General features: G+C 38.8%; 1 protein-coding gene across 7 annotated transcripts in view; it reads right to left on the bottom strand.

Moving 5' to 3' along the window:
- The window catches only part of CLASP2 (cytoplasmic linker associated protein 2), a 144254-nt gene that overhangs the window by 101755 nt on the left and 21770 nt on the right, over nt 1-20729 (bottom strand). For all 7 annotated transcript variants that reach the window (XM_053966418.1, XM_053966426.1, XM_053966435.1 and 4 more), the window contains exons 3-7: nt 18267-18370; nt 14815-14906; nt 14414-14489; nt 12844-12941; nt 5612-5682 (exon numbers count right to left, since the gene is read on the bottom strand). In XM_053966418.1, the coding sequence (XP_053822393.1) occupies nt 5612-5682; nt 12844-12941; nt 14414-14489; nt 14815-14906; nt 18267-18370 (441 nt within the window). The remainder of the gene's footprint in view (nt 1-5611; nt 5683-12843; nt 12942-14413; nt 14490-14814; nt 14907-18266; nt 18371-20729) is intronic.

Below are 20729 nucleotides of genomic sequence, written 5' to 3'. Positions count from 1 at the left end.
CTGCAAGTCCAATGAATGCGCCTCAAGTATCTCTAAAGATAATAACGCATATATAGAAAGTCATCAAGGTATTAAGCTCAGAGAACCTGGCTGACACACAAACCCAAGTGGTGCCATGAAGATAAAACATACACCCAGTTTTTAACGAAAACACAACCATATAGTCTGCATTGCTTTACTGACCTACTTTCCATTGGTTTGTGTAACAATACACTGTGCAGTGAAGGAAATGTAGTAACATCCCATGTCTTTATTAAATATACATCCCCAGCTCTAGCAGCAAGGCTCTTCTTTTATGGCCACGCCGAATAAGTATGAATTTCTTCACACAACAGGGCAGGTTAACATCCGCTTGTTTACAAAGCAATATAGTAAATTCTGCCTTATCTTGCAGAGGTGGCCAACACAAGTAACACCGAGGCGAGAGGGGTAAACACAACGCCAACATTAAAATGCACAGCGGAATCTGCCGGAGTAGTAAATAATTGAGATCACGGGCCATCCTAGAAACCCAGGCACGGTTAAAACTCCAAGAAAGGCAGAAGCTGCCACGCTCGGTGCCCCGGTAACCCTCCGGCTGCTGTACGTAGCATCCATCTCCCAGCGCCTGGCTCGGGCGGAAGCCAAGCCTGTCAGCCCAAGATACCAACCTGCCACACCAACCTCCCCGGCCCGCCCGGGCTGCCGAGAAGCCCCGCAGCCCTGCGCGGGTCCCCAAGGGCACGGCGGTCCCCACTCACCGTCCCCCACAGCCATCATGCCCGGCGGTGGCGCGGGAGGGCGGACGCGGCGGCTCCCGGCCGGATCCCCGCCGGATTCCTGCCGGCCCCCTGCCGCTACAGCCGCCGCCTCGCTTCAAAATAGCAGTCCCGCCTTGAGAGGGAGCCTCCGCGCCGGCTCGGCCCCGGCCCGGCCCCCCGGGCGCTCCGCCCCCGCCGTCACGTGCCCGCCGGGTCCCCCCGCCGCTCGGCAAGCGCCGGGCCCGCCGGAGCCCCCGCCACGGGGGGACAGCCCACACCCCAGGGGGAAGCTTTGCCCCCCACCACCACCCGGAAGATGAAGTGAGAGGAGAAGAAGGGGCCTTGGTTAAGGACGAGCGCACTGCAGAACAGGGATCAACCAAAACGTAACATAAAACGAAATGAAACAAAACAATAAAGATACAGGAAGTAGGAAATGGCTCCGTTGAAGAAAGCTGCTGCCTCTCTGAGTTTTCGGAAGACTTGTTTGGAACTCCACCCCCCCCCCCCCCCCCCCCCCCCCCCCCCGCAACTTTAAAAGAGAAACTGCTTCCAAAGCATGCGTGCAACACACGCTGGGGAGCATCAATGACAGCCTGCCCAGAGCCTGAGCTGCTGATCAGAGTTTTTACCCGAATGTATCGTTTGGGTGACGTGCTGAGACTAGAGAGTGCAATCCAACAGTGATCAAAATAAAAAAGAGTAGCAAGTAAGTGCTACCAATTTAGTTAGTTTTGCCAATAGAAAAGTTTAAAACACAGGCAGACTGCAACATATGCTGTTGCACAGAGCATGAGAACCATGCATTTGCAAGGAGCCAGACACAGTTCCCTGTACTAATAATCCAAAAACTCAGTCAAATTCCTTAAAACCAGTGGAAGCATCAGCCTGATGAGGCCCTTTTCTTCCAAATGGGCTTGAACTGACCAGTACACTTCACCGGTCAGTAAAATTTCCTATTTAAAATGATAAGCCATCAGGAAGAGCAGCTGAAATTGAAAATGATGTGGCTACATTTTGACCACTTGCATTGAGCATGCCAAAGGAATACATGCGGCTCAAAACCTCTATAAAATAATCACGGCAGCTATCACCAGTATTCCCAAATGATATATATTCATGTTGTGCTGCACTGGTGAGCTCTATTAAGAGTATGTCGTCACTGTCTCCATAGTAACTATATTTCCAAATAGAAAACAGCAAAGGGAAATAAAAAACAATCGTGTAATGTGGAAAAACAGATACACACTAGTGCTATGGATTTTTATTTGCCTCTTTTTTTTTTTCCAGGAGAACATGTATTTCAGCTGCATCTCTATCACCCATAACACAACTCCCCTACACCATGATAGCAACATCACATATCCTACCTGTCATATTTTGTGTTTGTAAAGCCAGTCCTTTGAGCCATTAAATATTAAAATGGAAAAAGTGCACGGGTTGACTAGAGATGTACAATTTATCTTCAGCCCAATCATTCTGCTGAGTGCAGCAGGGAGCTCAGTATTAATAGTTTCCCTACTTTTGTTTTAATTCCCTGTCTCAATAATGACACTACTATCCGATATAGGAGTCTGCTTGAATTCTCTTAAAGAATACAGTATTTACAAATCTCAGGCAGCAGAAACAAGTGCTTTTGTAGTGCTGAGATTGGCTGCCAGTTCTGTTTCCATAGCAATGAACATTAACTTGCTGAAAAATGGGGGGGGGGGGGGGGGGGGGGGGGGGAAGTGGGGAATGCTTTAAAGAATCTTCTCCAGTTTGTAAGGCTACATACATATAGTTCTGGTGGAGTGAAAGGGCAAAACTAGCAGCACGCATAAGATATTGCTTAACAGGCAAACATCCTGATATGATTCTTTCAATACACATCATTATGACTGTAAATAAATCCCAAGGTTTGCATAGCAGCTCATTCATTCACATAATTCACATTAGAGAAATTATCTCTGATTTTACTATACACATCTTAGAGTAAAAAATGAAAAATCAAGGGTCAGCTGGAGAGGCAAGCTAGCAGTGGGATATTATTTAAGGCTGTAAGCCACTCTCATCAAGCAAAAGCACTAAGATTCCTACCCAGTTCCCTTGTTAGACATGGCACCTCCTCATATGTTGGCTTTTGAAACTCCTTTTTTTAACAAAAACACAGTTACATCCCACCCAAATTATTCCATCCATAAGTGTTTTAATGTGCCTTTCACCTCCTCTACTCTCCAAGAGGATCTGTCAGGCCCTAATGGTAACTCGTTCTCCCCCTCCTCTTTACCATTCCATCACAGACCAGATTCAATAAAGGAAAGAGGTAATATAAGACTAAAGGGACTGTTCTCACTAGATCCCCTCTAGCACACTGAAAAGGTAGGATATTAAATCTACCAGTGTGCTAAGATGGCAGGAAGGAGACTTTTTCCTGTCCTACCTGTATTTCTCCCACATACCTAAGCATACCAACATGATGTTTTTTAAAACTCTCAAGTGTTAGATCATGTTAGTACTAATGTATTTTTTAAAATATGTATTTGTTTTGACTAGCAATATAGTATGGAAAATATTTTTGTATTCATGTTGTTAAAAGCTGCAAGCTTTGATTCTTTATTCCTTTTTCCTTCCTAAGTACATGCTGGATAAAAAGACTGAACAACTGACGTTGGTATTATTTGATGAGAGAATCCTAAGTCACATCTCTGGATTCTCAGAAACTAGGTCAACACACCAAATATTTACTACCACAGCAGTGCAACTCAGGACTATGAAGAAGATGGCATCTTCCGAGGTTGCATTAACAAGTTCCTCCCTATCCATCACACACTGAACAGGACCCCCATCAGTACAGGCACCCTACTTGGGACAGTAACTCCACCAGGCAAAAAGCCATTCCTTTTGCTGTTAAGAAGGCCCACTATGGAGTTTAATGATATAAAAGCCAGTTGAAGTGTTTTTGTGCTTTCCACTCTGTTTCTGCCTTCCCCCACTTGGGAAAGACAACCCTATTCCCCCCCACCATCCCAAACCCTACAAAATATACAAAGCACAAAAAAAAAAAAATCCTCAACACTGTAACAGATATATTTAGCCACTAAAATTTGGCCTTTATCCAGAGATATTTGATAAAGCTCCTGAAAGAAAAGTTGGAACCAAGGCTACAGGAATTCAACAGTGACTTTAAATCTACACGTGCAAGCAGTAAATACAAATTGTCCTTCAGAGAATAATGAAGCACAAAGCCAAGATAAAGCACTAACAATGGAAGAATACCTTTTCAATAACATTGAAAAACTGCCTAGATGGAAGGAACAGATGAACTAGGCTCAAGTAAAAATACTGAAACGTATTAAGAGGGATTCTGACATTTATGGTACCAAAACAGAATCACAGTAACTTTTGCATAGAAACTGCCACCTACAAGACAAAATACATGGTTTATACTATCATAGCTCAGCATTAGTATCTGTGTTTTGCACATGAGATATAGCTTCAAAATAAACTGTCTTAACTCTCTTAAATGGAGACAAAAAGGACAGAAGTGCTATGTTAACTACTCCAGCAATGTGGTATATATATTTTCATATATTTAAATTATTTCAATGCTTATATTCCCCTTTGTGACTTTCTCTCTTCTCCTGAGAACTACCAAAAGAAAAAATACACATGTAAAACACATCTCTGAATCTCTCTAACCTATGAAACCTACGCAGCTGTTAATGTTAAATGCAAAAGACAATGGTTTACCCTTTCATAATGAGTAAATTTACAATCTATCAGAAAATACACATTTACATTTTTATGTAAAACATTCTTCCCCAAATTAGAATGCTGTGGGTTTTTTAGAAAAATAGAAAGTTTTACAAAACAATTTTTAAATGTTCAAGAACAGCAATGTTTTATTTCAAAGCAAAATGCAGCATAAAAACTCTTGCTATGTCAAATAAAAGGTTACAAAAACACTTTCCTTTGAACCTACAGTCACTTCTGTTTTCACACTAACAAGAAAAGTGTGAGAAAATCTAAAATGAAAAAGGTATATTTGAGGACATTAGGAATTATATGCATTTCTCAAAATATTTCTACTCTTGAACAGTTATACTTTTTAGATACAGCAGGACCATAATCAACATAGCTACTTTGAAAGACAAATTAACATGCGGAAACTCTTCCCAATAAAACAAGATCTATTGATTCCTTGCAGAAGACAATGACGCTTCCAAAACTGACTATGCTAAAGCCACTGCCACAGCACCTCCTTTGTTTTGCTGTTATGTAACACTTTTTTTTAATACTTTACAATTTTAAATTGAATTTTCATACTAAAAAAGCAGTAAGAAGCAACAGGGATTTTCTGCATAACTGGTTGTCTTTTCTTGAAATACACCAAATTAAGGAGCTCAAGCTCAATGAAGTCTTAACTTCAACAATTAAGTTGTCTTCGAATGCTGCAGTCTACTATTTCTGTAATTTAAAACTCCATGTATTATAACCATGAAGCATCGTTTTAACAGAGAAAGTATCAAACACATCCATCAGCAAAGTACATTTTTCTCTTAGAAACATACTAATGATAAAGGTTCATATGATCTTTTTTCCCATACATGAACACTTTGCAGCATTCTTCTATCCTCTACTGAGCACATCTGTAACTCGTTAAATATTCACTGCTTATTTCCATGCAGTTTCAACACCTTTTCCAATTGTATTCTGACAATCCAGCAAATAGTTCCAGTAAAGTGTACACGCTTGTTTCACCAAGTGTCTCATTTTCTTAGCATTTACATGTTGCTATTCATCCATCTCGCACTGATAATGCTAGTATTTAAATACTTATCTTGCATTAATCTAAAGCTGATTATAAATATACTGTCTTTCATACTCACCACTGACGTTACTTAAAATCATATTGTCAGAGTTTCTTATTTCATCAAATTTTGCAAAGATTGTTTGCAACCTATAAAGAACAAAAAAAAAACAAAGGATTTTTACATCTCTGAAATCCCACTGGCTACTGGTAAAAACAGAAATCAGTTCATTAGCATATATGAAGCAGCAATTCAAAATATACAAGAGGTTAAGCGTATGAAGAAACAATTCCTAAAGGATTCTTCTTTAGCTGAGCATCTTCACAGAAATGCATAGAAAACAAAGTAAACTTAGCAAAGAACAAAAATTGAGTATTGTTATTATCATGATTAAAAATAACCTTCTATAATTCAGGTTCAGTAATAGCACATATTGGCTATATATTGCGTATATATATGTATTTATTCATGCTCAATAATGAAAGGTTACAATTTGAACTATGGAATGTTCACTTAGAAGAAAAAAAAAGGATTGCTATTTAATTTGTTCCAAGACTATTAATAATTTTGTTCAAAGTTTTTGTTCCACAAAAATTTCCTCAGTTTGGCTATGAAAAGAGCTCTGTGCTTGTCAGCACTTCCACAGGGAAAAAAAAAACCCAAAGTTTCTTCTAAACTTAAGATACACTAAACACTTAAATGTGTCCAACCCATACACCACTGATTTTAACTGCCACAATAGAGAATACACTGCAAATGCTTTGCTACATGTAAACAGCAAACAGACAAATAAAACTCAGAATAAACCAAACAAACCAAACTCCACAAATCCTACATTTGCAATCTAGTCCCACAAGGCAAAAAATGGTGTTCAATCAAGAAAGCTGGCAAAACACTTCAACAGCCCTTTCTCATCACTTCTGCAGGAAACTCAATAAAAGCAGTGGAAGTATCTCCCAGAAAAATGCATTAACAACAGATTTGTACTGACACTGTTCAGCTGCAAACAATTGAGAATATTTTCTTGTATTTCTCCAAAGACTTCTCTGAATTTTAGATTACTTGGAATATGGTAATATGCAACATGCACATAGGATTTTTAGCTCAAGGACTATCAGGACTGAATCCTGATTTTAAATTTACAAAGTTATGAACTACAAATCACACGACAGTCTGCAGATCTCCGAACAGGTACAGTTCAGCTACATCAGAAGAACCAGAGACTATACTACCCAATTCAAAATTTGCGCTACTAGTCTGTCTTTACACTTCACAATCCAAACTGTTTTATGACAAAACAAAAAAAATGGGTAAGAACTACACCTGGGTATGAAAATTCTCACAAGAAGAAAAGTCAAGGACACACAAAGATTTCACTTCAACATTTCACTATGTACACGCCACTTTTATGCAATGATCTGTGTAGAGAGGTAGTGCACTTTCACTGCATAGTCTACATTCTCTGAGACGTGCATATCCCTTTCACTCAATGGGACCCCATTTATCTAATAAACCTCATTTACCTAATAATGAAGAGAGTGATAAAATAATGAAAGACGGACAACAGCATACAAAATTTGAGCCTTCCCCTCAACCTTTCCAACAATTTAGGACTCTCATGATGCATTATTTTTACTTTCCAAATACTTCAAAGCAATATGCTACAGAGCAAATTTGTCCTGGACTTAGTAGGCCAACAAGAAGAACCATACAGATCTCCACAAAAAGGCCTACCCTACTGCAAGGATCTAAAACAATACAACCAAAAACCTTCTTAATCATTTAAGTCAATAACCCCTCACACAAGCCAGCAGTTATTCTACCATCTCAACTTATCTTAAAACTATATGTAGCTCAGTAGTAGTTTGCCTAATCTTTCCCTAGCACACTTGCCAGCTCGTCTCTGGAACCTATTATCCCCACTCCCTTTTGCAGCGCCATTGCGTTTCCAACCACTGCAGCCATTGCAAAATGTCTTAAACGGCAGCAATTCACAAATGTCACTGCTTTACTATTAAACATCAAGTTTTGAAAAGATCAATTTTCCACACCAAAGGCAGTACATACTGGAATGGGTTTTCTGCACTTCGACTTGAAAAAGTGAAACTTTTGAAATGAAATGTTTTTGGGGTACTGGAATTTACTAATGACACATGAAATCCCATTAACATGCTATGTGCCTTCAACCATATGAAGCGAGAAGTTCACATGAGAATCAATATCTATAATAATGCATTAGGCCATCTTGCTTTCATAACAAGAAGTTAATGTGTTTGCCTCATATATTTGTGTTTATCAGGGATTGTTTTGAGTTCCCCTCAAAAGTGCTGGATTCCATAGCAAACACTGCATTAACAGTTTACCTAGTTAATGAGGAAGACTTAAGTATATCTGCAAGGCTAAAACTGTCATCCTGAGAGAAACTAAATATTATTAGAGAGATTAACAGATTTGCCTTAAAATTTCACTTTGATTTTTATATCCTGTAAAGTTGATGTTATCCACTTGGCACAAATATTTTAGAGAATTCAAAAGAAAAGAAATATTTCCTGTTCTTTTGAACTTTGTTTTCAAAAATGTTTCCCTGAGTGTTTTAAACAGAAGCAAAAAGCAAAACATTTCCTTATAAATATGTTATAATAATATACATGTTGCCTCTCACTCTGGGCAAAATATTTTATAAAGCAGCTAGAAACAACCAAAAAAAAAGTGTTTGCTAGCACTGGATGCTGCATTGGCAATGGTTCAGGCTGGAGAACAACACACAGTACTGCCACTCCTCAAATTTCCAAAGCATGTTGTTATGACCAGAGACACACTCTATAGTATTTGTCATAATTGCAACAACAACAGAAGAGTCAATTATAACACAGCTGTCAACATGGTAAAGCACTACTGCAGAACCAACCCTCTCTTTAGAAGAGCTTACAGGATCTGTAACTACTACTTTGCAAAGTCTCTCACAGCAAGTTTCTCCTTCCCTCTCCTCCCACCCTGCTCTTCTTACTACCTTCTCTTCTCATTTCTTCACATGGTGACAGGCAGCAAGCCAGTAGGGGCAAGAGTCTCTAAAATTAATGCAACCACCGTCAATTTAAGAATGTTTACAGGAGGTTCAGCTCCTGGCAGAAGAGAACCTGACAAGAGGAATCCAAGAAGTTCTACAGGGCTGGATGAAGACCAGTTTTACCAGCAATAAGGAACGTTCTTTGAGAAGGGAAGCATTATTACTCCTTCATCTCATATCTGCAAGCCCAACTCGATGTGGCAATCATAATCAATTTAAAGTCACTGAGGTCACCACATGTCACTGGTGGACAGAAATATTATCTCCTTTTCCAAAACAGGCATAGACAGGTCTTCTGCAGCTTCTCATATAGACAGGAAAATCCCCATTGACAAAGACTACACGTTTGGGACAGCAGGTACTTCTGGATGGGCTGTCAGTAAATGAATGAATGCATGAATTTGTAGCACTTTAAATGGGGGCTCCTGGCAACCTGCCAAACCCTCTCCTCCAGCAGGTGATAGATCTCAATCAAAATATTAACATACTGTGGTGAGGATGGGCAATAAGAGGAATATATATACGTATGCTGCTAGGAGACAGCTGACATGCACACCCATGGAAACATGGATGCTTCCACAGAATCTGCACAACACTTCACACTGAAAAGCTATTATTCATGACCATGCTTGATGGAGCTCAACTGTTCATATGAAAGGCAGAGGTGGGCACGTAAAAGTGTGGACCTTGTGGTGAAGAGGCAAAAGAGCACCACTCCCCTATCAACAGCAGAAGGATAAAGAAGAACGGGTGGTAAGGAGTCTGTTGTTCATGTCCAAACTGAGTCTGAAGCAGGAAATGGCCCATGTGAAACTTTGCAGTTTTTTCTCCATATTTCCCCCTTCAAAGGGAAAAAAAAACTACCTCGAAGACATGTGTCCACATCTGGACACACAGATGGACCTCATCTACAACTTGAACTAGACAGATAAATAGAATGTGCATACCACATAAAATGTGGTATTCAGAAATGCATACTGCAATATGCTTCAACATTTTAGGAAATGAAGTTTTGGCCCTAGACATAGGAACTAAAAAAATGACTGTTTTTTTACATTTCTGTTTCTCAAGCAACAGTGGGGAAATTTGTCAGATGAATTCCTCAATGATAAAAGCTTTTAACACTAAGGCTAAGTAACTGCCATCCAGAGCCACATATACTATTTCCATTCATGACAGATCAGCCACACAGATTCCATAATGTAAAACATTCAGTTTGGCCCATAGAGATCAAAACCACTTCAGTATTTTTGGCTCACTGAACAATAAACATAACATCCATTTTCAGTGTTCACAAATATATTAGGACTACTACTTTCAAGTCTGACACCAAAGACTGTCAAACCTCTCCAGCAGCAATTATAACAAAAGGGAAAACAACATCCAAATTTCCAACCACTGACTTGATACTGATCATTCTGGAAAAGGTACATGCTTCAAGCAAAAAGCATAATAATAATCTGAAATTTCTAAGTTAAAATATAACAAATAGAAAGAGGAACTCACTGATTTTATTTATAAACAAACTTACCAATTAATCTCAGTAGAGAAATGCACTGAAGAAAAATAAATAGTAAATAAGTTGAATTGAACTACAAAAGTAAGATCCAATGTTTTATTCATTACTTAGATTCTGACAGGTCCAGTAAAGCCCTATAGAAAATCCAGTATTTTCCACGAAGGCAAACCCTACCAGGTGCAGATTAGAAAACCTTTTAAGCCTACTATTATTAAAGTACTGACTGTATTTGGCTTTATATGGACACAACATGTACATACCATTTGCATAATTAAGGAAGTTGAACAATTTCTCAAAACAATGCTTGATTAACTTTCCTGCCTTCCTTTCAGCAGACAGAAGCTCTTATTTTCAGTGCTCTAGGATGGAGTGCATTCAAGCAGCAACACTCAGCTCTGTAATGTGTAATTTGTTATGCAAACTAAACATGCCTACATTCTGTTGATTCATGTGTGCACCAAACACTAAAGTAATAGATTTTTCTGCTAATATTTATGTTTACATGTAATTTTTAATGCACTGACTTTACAGCAAAGGAGCTGCAATGCAGTTCTTTAAGGCTGAACTCAACAACTGAAAGCAGCCATGTCTGAACTACAAATTATCTGTAATACTTAAAACCCTTAAAACCTACCCAGACACACACGAACACAGATTCCTCTCAAAATAATGATGATACTCTACATCAAAGGTTTTTTTCCACAGATCATAGCTCCTGCATAACCACCTGAAAATTTTACTGCATCTAAGCAAAAGGAAAACCTCTGACAGGCACAGGGGAAGAAACGTCCTAAATGAGGTCTGCCTCTGAAGGAACAACAGTCTGAGCTACCACAGAGCTAATCTGTCTTTCCTGAGCTTTGTCAAACGCTGCCTTAGTTGCGTTAAGGAGTACAAAGGGACTACAGGAACTCTGCTTTCTGTCAGGGATGGAAGAGACAGAGAGTGGCAGTCTCATGTTTAACTCAGCAAATCATAACTCCCCCCTTTATCCCAACCGAAAAACCTACTGAAGAGCATTGACACTCAGCTCATGTACTATTTAACACTAGTCCTGACTGTCAGGTGCAAAACTGTTGGAGATTTAGTGGCAACAGCCCATTTAACATGCACCAAGTAGAGTCTTGATTCGTTATGTAAATGCAAATTATACAACCATGCTTGCTTTCAGATCAGGACGAATTTTGTATTCAGCTGATTCAGACAGGAGAAACAACAACTTGGCACCTACTGCAACTAAATCAGAAGCTGTTGATTGTCCTTAGGATACAAAGCACCTATGGTGTTTAATCCTATTTGGATCCCAAGATGTACTCAGCTTGTACCACATGGTGAGTACTGAACTTAAAGTTACAGTCAGACCCAACATTCATTGCAAAAAGGTTGTGATATCTGCACTCTTTTATTCCCTGTTCAAAAAGATGTCCAAGGCCCTATCTTAATGCAAGGAAGATCTTCTCGGATATGTTCCACTTATTTGGAACTTAAGGACTAGGACTTTGGAACTAGGAAACTTAATTTTTTGAATTGTAGCAATAATATGGCCTAAACTTCTGTGGTAACCATATAATCCATTACTAGTCTAAAAACAAGACTATAATTAAACAGAAGAGAATGTGTGCAACTTCTCATTCTCATAGGGTAAACTTGTGTCTCAACAGGCTGAACTCTGCCTGGAATAAGAAAGAATAAATTCAACACCCTTCTCCCATGGTGCTTTTATAGAACCGTAGAATGGTTTTTGATCATTCAGCTCCAACTCCTCTGTCATGGGCTGGGATCATTTCCCTAGATCAGGCTACTCAAAGCCCCATCCAATCTCACCTTGAACAGGGACAGGGTATTCACAGCTTCTCTGGGCAACCAGTTCCAGTGTCTCACCATCCTCACAGTAAAGAACTGCTTCCTAATATTGAATCTAAACATATCCTCTTCTAGTTTAAAGCCCTTGACACTGGTCCTATCACGTCCTTGTAAGAAGTCCCTCTCCAACTCTCCTGCACGCCCTCTTTAGGGTACTGGAAGGTGCTCTGAAGTCTCCCAAAAGCCTTCTCTTCTCCAGGCTGAACAATCAGCCTGATTTCATAGAAGACGTGCTCCAGCACCCTAATCAATTTAGTGGCCCTCCCCCAAACTAAAAGAACAATGTCCTCTTCATGTTGCAGGCCCCAGAGCTGAATACATATTTTGATATATTATCAAGCTGTATTTGACTATCCCACAAATGACCATTAAAAACTAGGGCTCCTAGTTATTTAGATGGGCCTGATGAGGCAGTCATCTGATATTCTCTCTGACACCAAGCAGTACACATATTCAGCTTTATCAAAATCAAGAAGTGAGATGGAGGTGATGGTAAAGTGGTATGCTAATATATAAGGGGTTAACACACTTTAAAAAGTATAAATTGTTCTAGCAAGGCATTTAAAAGATTTTATGGAATAAACAGTCTTTCTCACAAAGTACAATTTCAAGCTCTGTCTAGCTTTCTTAATTAGTCAAAGTTAGAAACAAAACAATGGCTAATTTTCTTTCATATAAACTGAACAACATACAACACAGTCAGGAACCCTAGTAACATTATACTGAAAGGCAAAACTAACTAGAATATAAAATAAAAATTACAGTAATTTTAAAACAGAGTTTGAAGTGAGTTTAAAGTTCAGATAAAGAACAGTAAAACATAAATGGCTCAGAATTACAAAATCAGAACAGCTAGCTCACCTTCCAGGAGGAATTCCTCTTTTTGTAAGATCTATTCGTACTTTCTCTCCCACATGTCTATAAACCTCTACAATGGCTAGTATGGCAGCATCTCTCACCTGTGAACAGTTTAAATTGTTAATTTCAGGGTTACAGAAGTCAAAACAACATTTGTTGACAGGCCACTAATCTTACAGTTTCTATGTCCCTGTATGCCAATTCAGTTGAAACAATATGGGTGAAAAGGAAAGGAAATACAACTGTTATATCAAGACAGCATTTGTTCCAAGTTAGAGCATCCCCAGATGGTAAAAAATCCTAGAAATAACAGCTTTAGAGGGAATTTCTGGATATGATGTAAGAATGGCATCTGTGGAAAAATGTGCTTTATCTAGGACTTGCTCACAGCAGGCAATACTTTCAAAAGTTAGCTCATGCACTCAGTCTTGACATTTCATCTTGCTTTCATCTGTTTTGACACACAGCAACGTCCTTCTGGAAGACTAAGACTGCCCACAAGAGTGGACCAAAGTGATCAGCATTTTCTTTATTTATTTCAACTGGAATCAGGTGGTATGACATCAGCACAGCAAAGGGAATAGGGCAAGACAGTGGAAGGGGAAAGAAGAGGGGAAAGAAAGGAGATAGAGTGCCTCTTTAAAAATTTTAAATAATGGTCATCACAATGAAAACTGCCAAAAATGCATTTTAATAAATGCCATTATTCTCTATAACAAATGTCTGGAATGAATTTAGTATTGTTCTTTGTAGCAGTTCAGACTAAACATACAATTGCTCTAGCAAGATGTGAATTACATCTTTACTAATGATCAGCCAACAAGACAAATTCTCAACAGAATTTTTCTGGAATAGAAAAATGCTATGCAGCACAGAGGAGACAAAAATTTTGCTGCATTCAGAAATTAGGTGACGACCAATCCTGTTTATAAGCCCATCTCCTACCAATGTTATCTTCTCCCTTACTGTATTCATAGTCTTTTCCCTCAAACACAACTTCGGATAAATGATATTTTAACCATTTCCACCGGCAGACTTGCTGAGGTTCAGATGCCACCATTAGGAACTACTTCCTGACTTTCACTGCAGATGTTTTTGCTTATGTTAATGATTTTAATGACAGTCCTTGCATGTTCTCAAATGCCATTTGAGTTCCAACTGGAAAATAATTACACATAATGTTAACTTCAGCAAATTTGGCGAACTATTGCAGGTTTCACATAAGGGCTGTTTCTGGAGGTAATTTTTTGCATCAATAACTTTTTTTTTTTTTCCTTTCAGCATGATCTGTAAGAAACAACTGCTTTCAGCAATTACTAGTTTCAACTTCTGAAGACAAAAATAAAGGGACCAGTATATTGTGATACTGCTGCCTTTGCAACTCTACTTTCATCTTCCAGTGGATGGACTGATTAAGAAGAAATTGAGTTTACTTTTTCTCATGGTAGAAAATAATGATCTGCTGCACACAAGCACTCGTATCAGCTTTTGTTTGAATGCTTATATTTATTTTGCTTTCACTGCTCTGTCAAAGTATAATTGTTCAAGGCCCAGTACATACTGAAATCCTTACCTGACTATTGGAGTCACCAAATGCTATACATAGATGTGGTACCAGCTTGCTGAGGATTAATGGTTGTGCACCGTAACTAAAAAAAAAAGAAAAGAGTGTGTTTTAAGAAAAAAACAAAAAATAATTTTTGCTGAAGTGAACTTTTGGTTTAGATTTTATAGAATACAAACTGACATTAACCAAGCTCCGTCTCTCTCTTACTAGCCCTTTGTCTACTTTTAAATAAAATAAAATTTCTGTAACTTTAGTCTTTCTTTCAGAAATCCAGTTACTTAAGTTGTTTGATTTTTCCCATGTATTAATTTAATTGAACCAGACTCCCTAAAGGATTACTTTCAGAGAAAAATGACATTCAGAAGAAGAATAGAACCATTACATCTCCAGAGAAACAAAAAGCTTACATGTTTAAGGTAGCAACAAGACATAAACACACTCCTTCTCGGGATCGGTAATTCTTGTGTTTAAAACCAACAGCAAGGCGTTCCCAAATGTACTATAAAAGCAGAAATAATGGTGTTTAATTACCAGGTGCACAATACAACGTAATTCTATTCCATATAATTACATTCATAATAGTTGCAAAAAAAAATAACAGAAGGCAGGTCCACTGGAAAAGTGATAAAATGAACTTATGAAATGCACAATATGGAACACAACACCGATTAATTCTAGACCAAAACCAATTCCTAAAAATATCCCTCAGCAATCTAGCTGAGTATCTGCCTTGTTTGAGGAACAGCTGTTAAAACATACAGAATTGTTACAGTTAATGCACACAAAACAAACATTAACATCACAAACTACTGATTCAAACAGAAGTTCCTATATTCTTTTTGCTTCATATTCTGTTTCCCTGACAAAATTTCCTCACATCCATTTTAGCGTGTCCTTATCCATACTCCTGCTGTCCCACTTCTCACTTACTTTTGCTTTAGATCTATTTCTTCATTTTTTGATTATTTCTTGCCCCCTCGTTCTAATTCCTGTGCTTCAATTTTTGTTCTGCTTTCGGTTCTCTCCGTGCTGGTGCCACTTCCTGTGGTACGATCCCCTGGCTCACTAAACCCTCCTTCACCTCCTTGCGCACTCGTTTTTCTCTGCCTGCCCTGGCTCTCTGCCTGCTGGGTTAATCCCGTTACCTTTCCATCTCCTTGCCGTGCTCTAGCTGTGTATCAGGGCCGTTGGAAGCGCAAATGTGGACCTGAGGAGCTCAGGGATTCTCCTTGGGAGCAGATGCACAGGCTCAGCCTGCAACTCACCCCAGCTGCAGCACTGCCATTGCAGCTCGGCCAGCATCCGGGCAGCGTTGCCTAGCGATGGATGGCTGCACACTGCCAGCAGCTGCACACTTTGCAGCCCAGGCACCTCCCTCCTGCCAACTGCACCCCGGAGTGCTGCAACTGCAACCTATAATGACGCCACAGAAAGCTGCTAAAATGTATTACATACTAATTATTGCAATCAGCTTTCTGCAAAAAAAATATATATAAAGCCCTCACAAACAGTTGCTGATCAACAAATACAGAACATAAGAGCAGGGAATATGCATGCTCTTTATTAATGAGGTAGCATGCTTCAGAGAAGACATAAAATTTTCCAATTAGAGCCCTGCTTGATAATTTTGTCCCATCTGTGGTTTTTTGTTTGTTTGTTTTATACTTCACTGCCTTTAGAGAAAACAAACCTTAGAGCAGGACATGGCTTGCCAAAACTGCACAGCTTAACAACAAAGAAAACATCCTTCCAATTAACCCACTGTCATGGACAAACATGGAAAAAAGAAAATCTCCTTGCTAGATGTATAAAAATATAGGTAGAGAGGGAACTGCAGACTACTGAAATAAACAAAGCATACTAAAGAGAAATTTCGTCTTTCACTGAATTATCCCTTAAGAACTAAATTTTTTTAAGCAGAGAAATTCAAATGGCTGCTTAGAAATTTTAACTCTCAGAAGTTCCTAGCAAGAGCTGATGTCAATCTTTTTTTCCCTTTCATGAACATTTATACCACCTATATTTTTATGCCTTCCTGCCCATAAACAGCTACATCTAGTTCTTGCTCATAAAAGGAACAAAAAACCTCCAAACATCTAAAACAAGTAAAGGAATTTAACAACAGGACAAATTAAATATTATTCAACAACATGCTAGAAGAGGCGAGGTGAGTTGACTAGAAAGACTTAATAGGACTTAACCTCAAAAAATTTATAGGACTTAACCTCAAAAAAATTATTCCACTCAGCTCTTCTAAAGGGATGCTTCACTGCAGCAGAGAGCCTAAAGCTCTGTAGTTCAGTGTTGGAGGCACGGGAAAGACTCTTCTGTTTTGGTCCCTGCTGTGAGGATATTGATGCTTTTCATACAAAGTTGTAATGACTTTGAAATGTCTGCTCTCCTGAGAGCAGACACCCAAATCCAGGCTTCTCCCACCCTGAGGGAGTTAGCAGGAGAGCCATACCTTGGTCTTATGCACACATGCTCTTCCTTGGACCCCACAAAACTCATACGCTTTCTGACACAGAGTCATCTTCATAGGGGATGGAAACTTCCTTCCATCACCTCTATGTACAGCCTAACAACTCTGCACAAAGATGGACCAACAATGTAAAACTTTCTTGACAAGGGCTTAGCACAAAGCAACTACCAACAATTTCTTTATCAGCAGCTGTTCAAATGAAGGTATCTCCAAGGTGCTCTGCTGTGCACTTGTCCAAATACTGTTGCTGTAGAGGTTTTGGTCTGTATGCCAGATATTTGGGAACATCTTGGGCACAGTAACATGTCATTTATGAACTACTAGCACTTTGACACAAAAAATGCTGCCATGTCTCTTGGTCAATGAATATGACTGACACTGCAGCCTGTGAATAGATAAAGGAATGTCTTTGTGGATGATATTACTAGACCCTGATGCCTAAATCCCAATCAGACCTGTAACCAAAGGGAGATAAACATGTTCTATAATAGCCTAGCATGCTACATGCTTTATCAGGCAAACAAAGCAACTGACAATTTTCTCACTCCAAATATAGTCCACAACATCATATTCACTGCACACAAACATTCAAACTTTTATCTATGAATAAACAAAGCCAGGAATTATTAGCACATACAAAACCCTTTTTTTCCCTATTAACCTCTGGAATTAGAACTCAGAAAGAGATTTTCCTCAGGAACTAAAAACTCAATAAGTTCTTACTCACATCCAGGGTCTCCAGACTTCCAAATAACATCACTATTCAATAATATAATCTTGTTAAACAGTCTTCCATTTTTCAGACTCACAGAGTCAAGATATAAGATTAAGCACTCAGAAGTCACATAATGCTTAGAACTGAAGGTTGAGTTAACCAAGCCTCCTTACAACCAAAAATGACAAGCCAAAGGGCAACTTATTCCCACCTCAGTTTGTCCATGGTTCACAGAGCATCGTTGTCATACAGCTAGAAGGCCAGATTCTCTTAAGTTAGAATATGTGCACCTTAATTGTAGGACTAGTCCTACGTGTTCAAGCACAAATCTAATTTTAAATCAATTTGGAGCTAATTAAACTTATTTATTCCCATTGTCCAAACCCAGAAGATGATTCAAACATGCTTTAATTAACAAAGCCCTGTCTTGTGGCATAAAAACATCTACTCAGAATTAAGCTATGATGTGCAAAATATGCAGAATCACATTGTGCCAAGATTTTTATCTTTAGCTGAACAATACATCAGTGTCAATCTGTTAAGAGTATCTTTAATATTTACACCATTAACAGTTGCAATAATGTTGTGACATGTTCAAAGTTCATACAAAAGTCATAAGCTCACTGGAGGCCTCCATCTGAATCTGCATTAAGCAATCATACCATGGGTGGTGCTGCTTCACACATCAATTTCAATATAAGATTCTGTGCTTGCTCTCGAACTTGGTCTTTGGCATCTCCCATACGATCTATCAAAGCCAGGAGAACTACAAGACAGGGGAAAAAAAGAGAAAGTAAAAATGATTAAACACCCAATGGAGATTTTCTAATGCTTAAAGAATTTTTTTAAACAGATGTAATATACATGTCATTCAAAAATAAAAGCTGAGTTTAAGTAGGCCACAATATTTTAAAGTCTCAGGTGCATTTCTGAGTGTTTTATAAGACTAACAACAAATGCACAAGGCTGAAATGGAAGAAAACAGTAACTTTCAACAGGTTAAAAAGAAAGCAAGCTTCCCATCTTCAAAACTGTGTGAATGACTTTGAATTTATCTTCAAAATATGTTCCAGTTAGCTTCAGAATGTCTGGCTTTTCTAAAAAATAATGCTAGGCGTGGTGAGTGGCCAACAATTGGGATAGAAATATATGACTATTTTAAAATCAGTGTGACTTTGCTGTTTATTGTAAGAAAACTGGAAGTTTTAAATCCTTTCATTCACATAGTGTATCTTTCCTGAAGATACACTATCTTCAGTAAAGAGCATTGCTAAAAATTACTGTGTTAAAACAAGCATCCTCAAACAATATTTAAGTAAAATTGCATGACAGCTGATGATTTCACACTCTAAAAGTAAGTAAAAATCAAAATCAAAGGACCTGACAATTCATTTTGCTTGCTTTTCCAGACAGAAGTTTAAAATTACATCAGATAAATTAATGCTATGACATTTGGAAAGATAGCCCAATGAACACAGCTCCATGCTGTGCAAGACACGCTGCTGTACTGGTTCCCAGTCCTCCATCTGGGACCCACACTTTGTGAGAGTCTTCCCCCCAGTGCTTTCAGTACCACTTCTTCCAAATGAGGGGTGATGACACCGAGCGTGCTGCCTTCCTTCAGGAAGCACAACTGATGGAGTTGGTGGAATTAGTGGAGATGTCATCCCTCACAGGACAGTGATTGAAGGTATTCCAAGTGAAAAATACATCTTCAAAGCTAAGATAATTTTTTGCTACATTTGGTACTACATTACTGAACACCTCAGAGTATTTTACAGTTGTTGCCTGACCTCAGCCTGACTGCTGAAGAATTTCTACTCACTACAGAACTAACTGTATTTGGCTATTGTTTGCAAGGCAGATCAGAAGTAATTTTATCAGTACCTAATTTGCCAGCAAAATAAAGAGAACAGATTCATACATTCTGAGGAGGTTTCCTGAGTCTCCTGTTCCTAAAAACAGCAATCATTTCTGTACCATGATTCTTACTGACAAATACACCGCTGAAGTTGGAATTTCCCCTCCTGTGGTTCCTGAAGGCTTTTTTAGTGTCCTAATCTGAGTATTTAATTCTACTAGTTCTGGACAGTCCACTGACATTTTCAGCTACCATTATCAAGGTTTTGTGTTTGTCATCTATCTTCTCTACCCTTTCTCTTCTGAAGAAATTGGTACAGCTACTCTCACTTTACAGTTTGAAAAGAAGGGTCTGGGGTTTTTTTTTTGTTTGGGTTGGATTGCTGTTGTTTTGATAGTGTGGGACTTTGTCTTTATAGTTTGGATTTTTAAGGGGTGTTTCTGTTTTGTTTGGTGGTTGGGTTTGGTTTTAGCGTTTTTTTCTCATTTTGTGAACAGAGAAAAAAATCCAGAACTTGAAAAATTATATTTGGGAGTACACAGCTGACCACTCCCATGAACTTCCAATCACTCATATACTTACTGATTATACTTTTCTTGACAACAGTACTTTTCATGTCCATTTTCAGCACTTCTGAACTGAACTTGTCCCCATGCCTTACAGTACTAGTGATGCCTCTACACTGACCTGACTGCCAGGCGGCTGAAGGCAATTCTAGCTTTACAGAGAAGGAAACAAACACAGCTAGTGCCAGTTCTGTGAAAACACAGCTTCTTTATGACTAATTAGCACTCTGAGTCATTCGACGGAGCTGCAGATACCAGGGTTCTGCTCAAATCACCAAGGCAAGCACAGAGAACAGCTACTAGAAGCTGCTGAACAGAGATGAGGTCACCGAGTTAAACTAAGCTATGACACAGCCTGCAGATTTCAGTGTGTGCAGCTACTGAACAGACCAGCCTTTGCCACTCCTGGAGCTCTGACAGAGGGACAACATGCTGTGGGAACTATTAAAGGACCCAAATGGCTGCAGGCTTGGCTTTTTTCCCCTAAAACTCAAGTTTCTGTAAGAGCCCATATAAGGCATGATACATTCTATTTGCACAAGACAAAAGAAATTAGGCTGTTGAATGCTGGCAACCACAGGCTGGTTTCCAGTGTGCCTGTTCATCTTTTCTGTCAGAATAAGCTCCAACAGGAAATCATTGAAAGTTGGGTTTCCTATTGATCAAGTTTCAAAACAAAACAGAACATCATTTTCGCT

The sequence above is a fragment of the Vidua chalybeata genome, chromosome 1 (assembly GCF_026979565.1).
Source record: "Vidua chalybeata isolate OUT-0048 chromosome 1, bVidCha1 merged haplotype, whole genome shotgun sequence".
NCBI lineage: Eukaryota > Metazoa > Chordata > Aves > Passeriformes > Viduidae > Vidua > Vidua chalybeata.
This window is presented reverse-complemented; position numbering and strand designations above follow the sequence as displayed.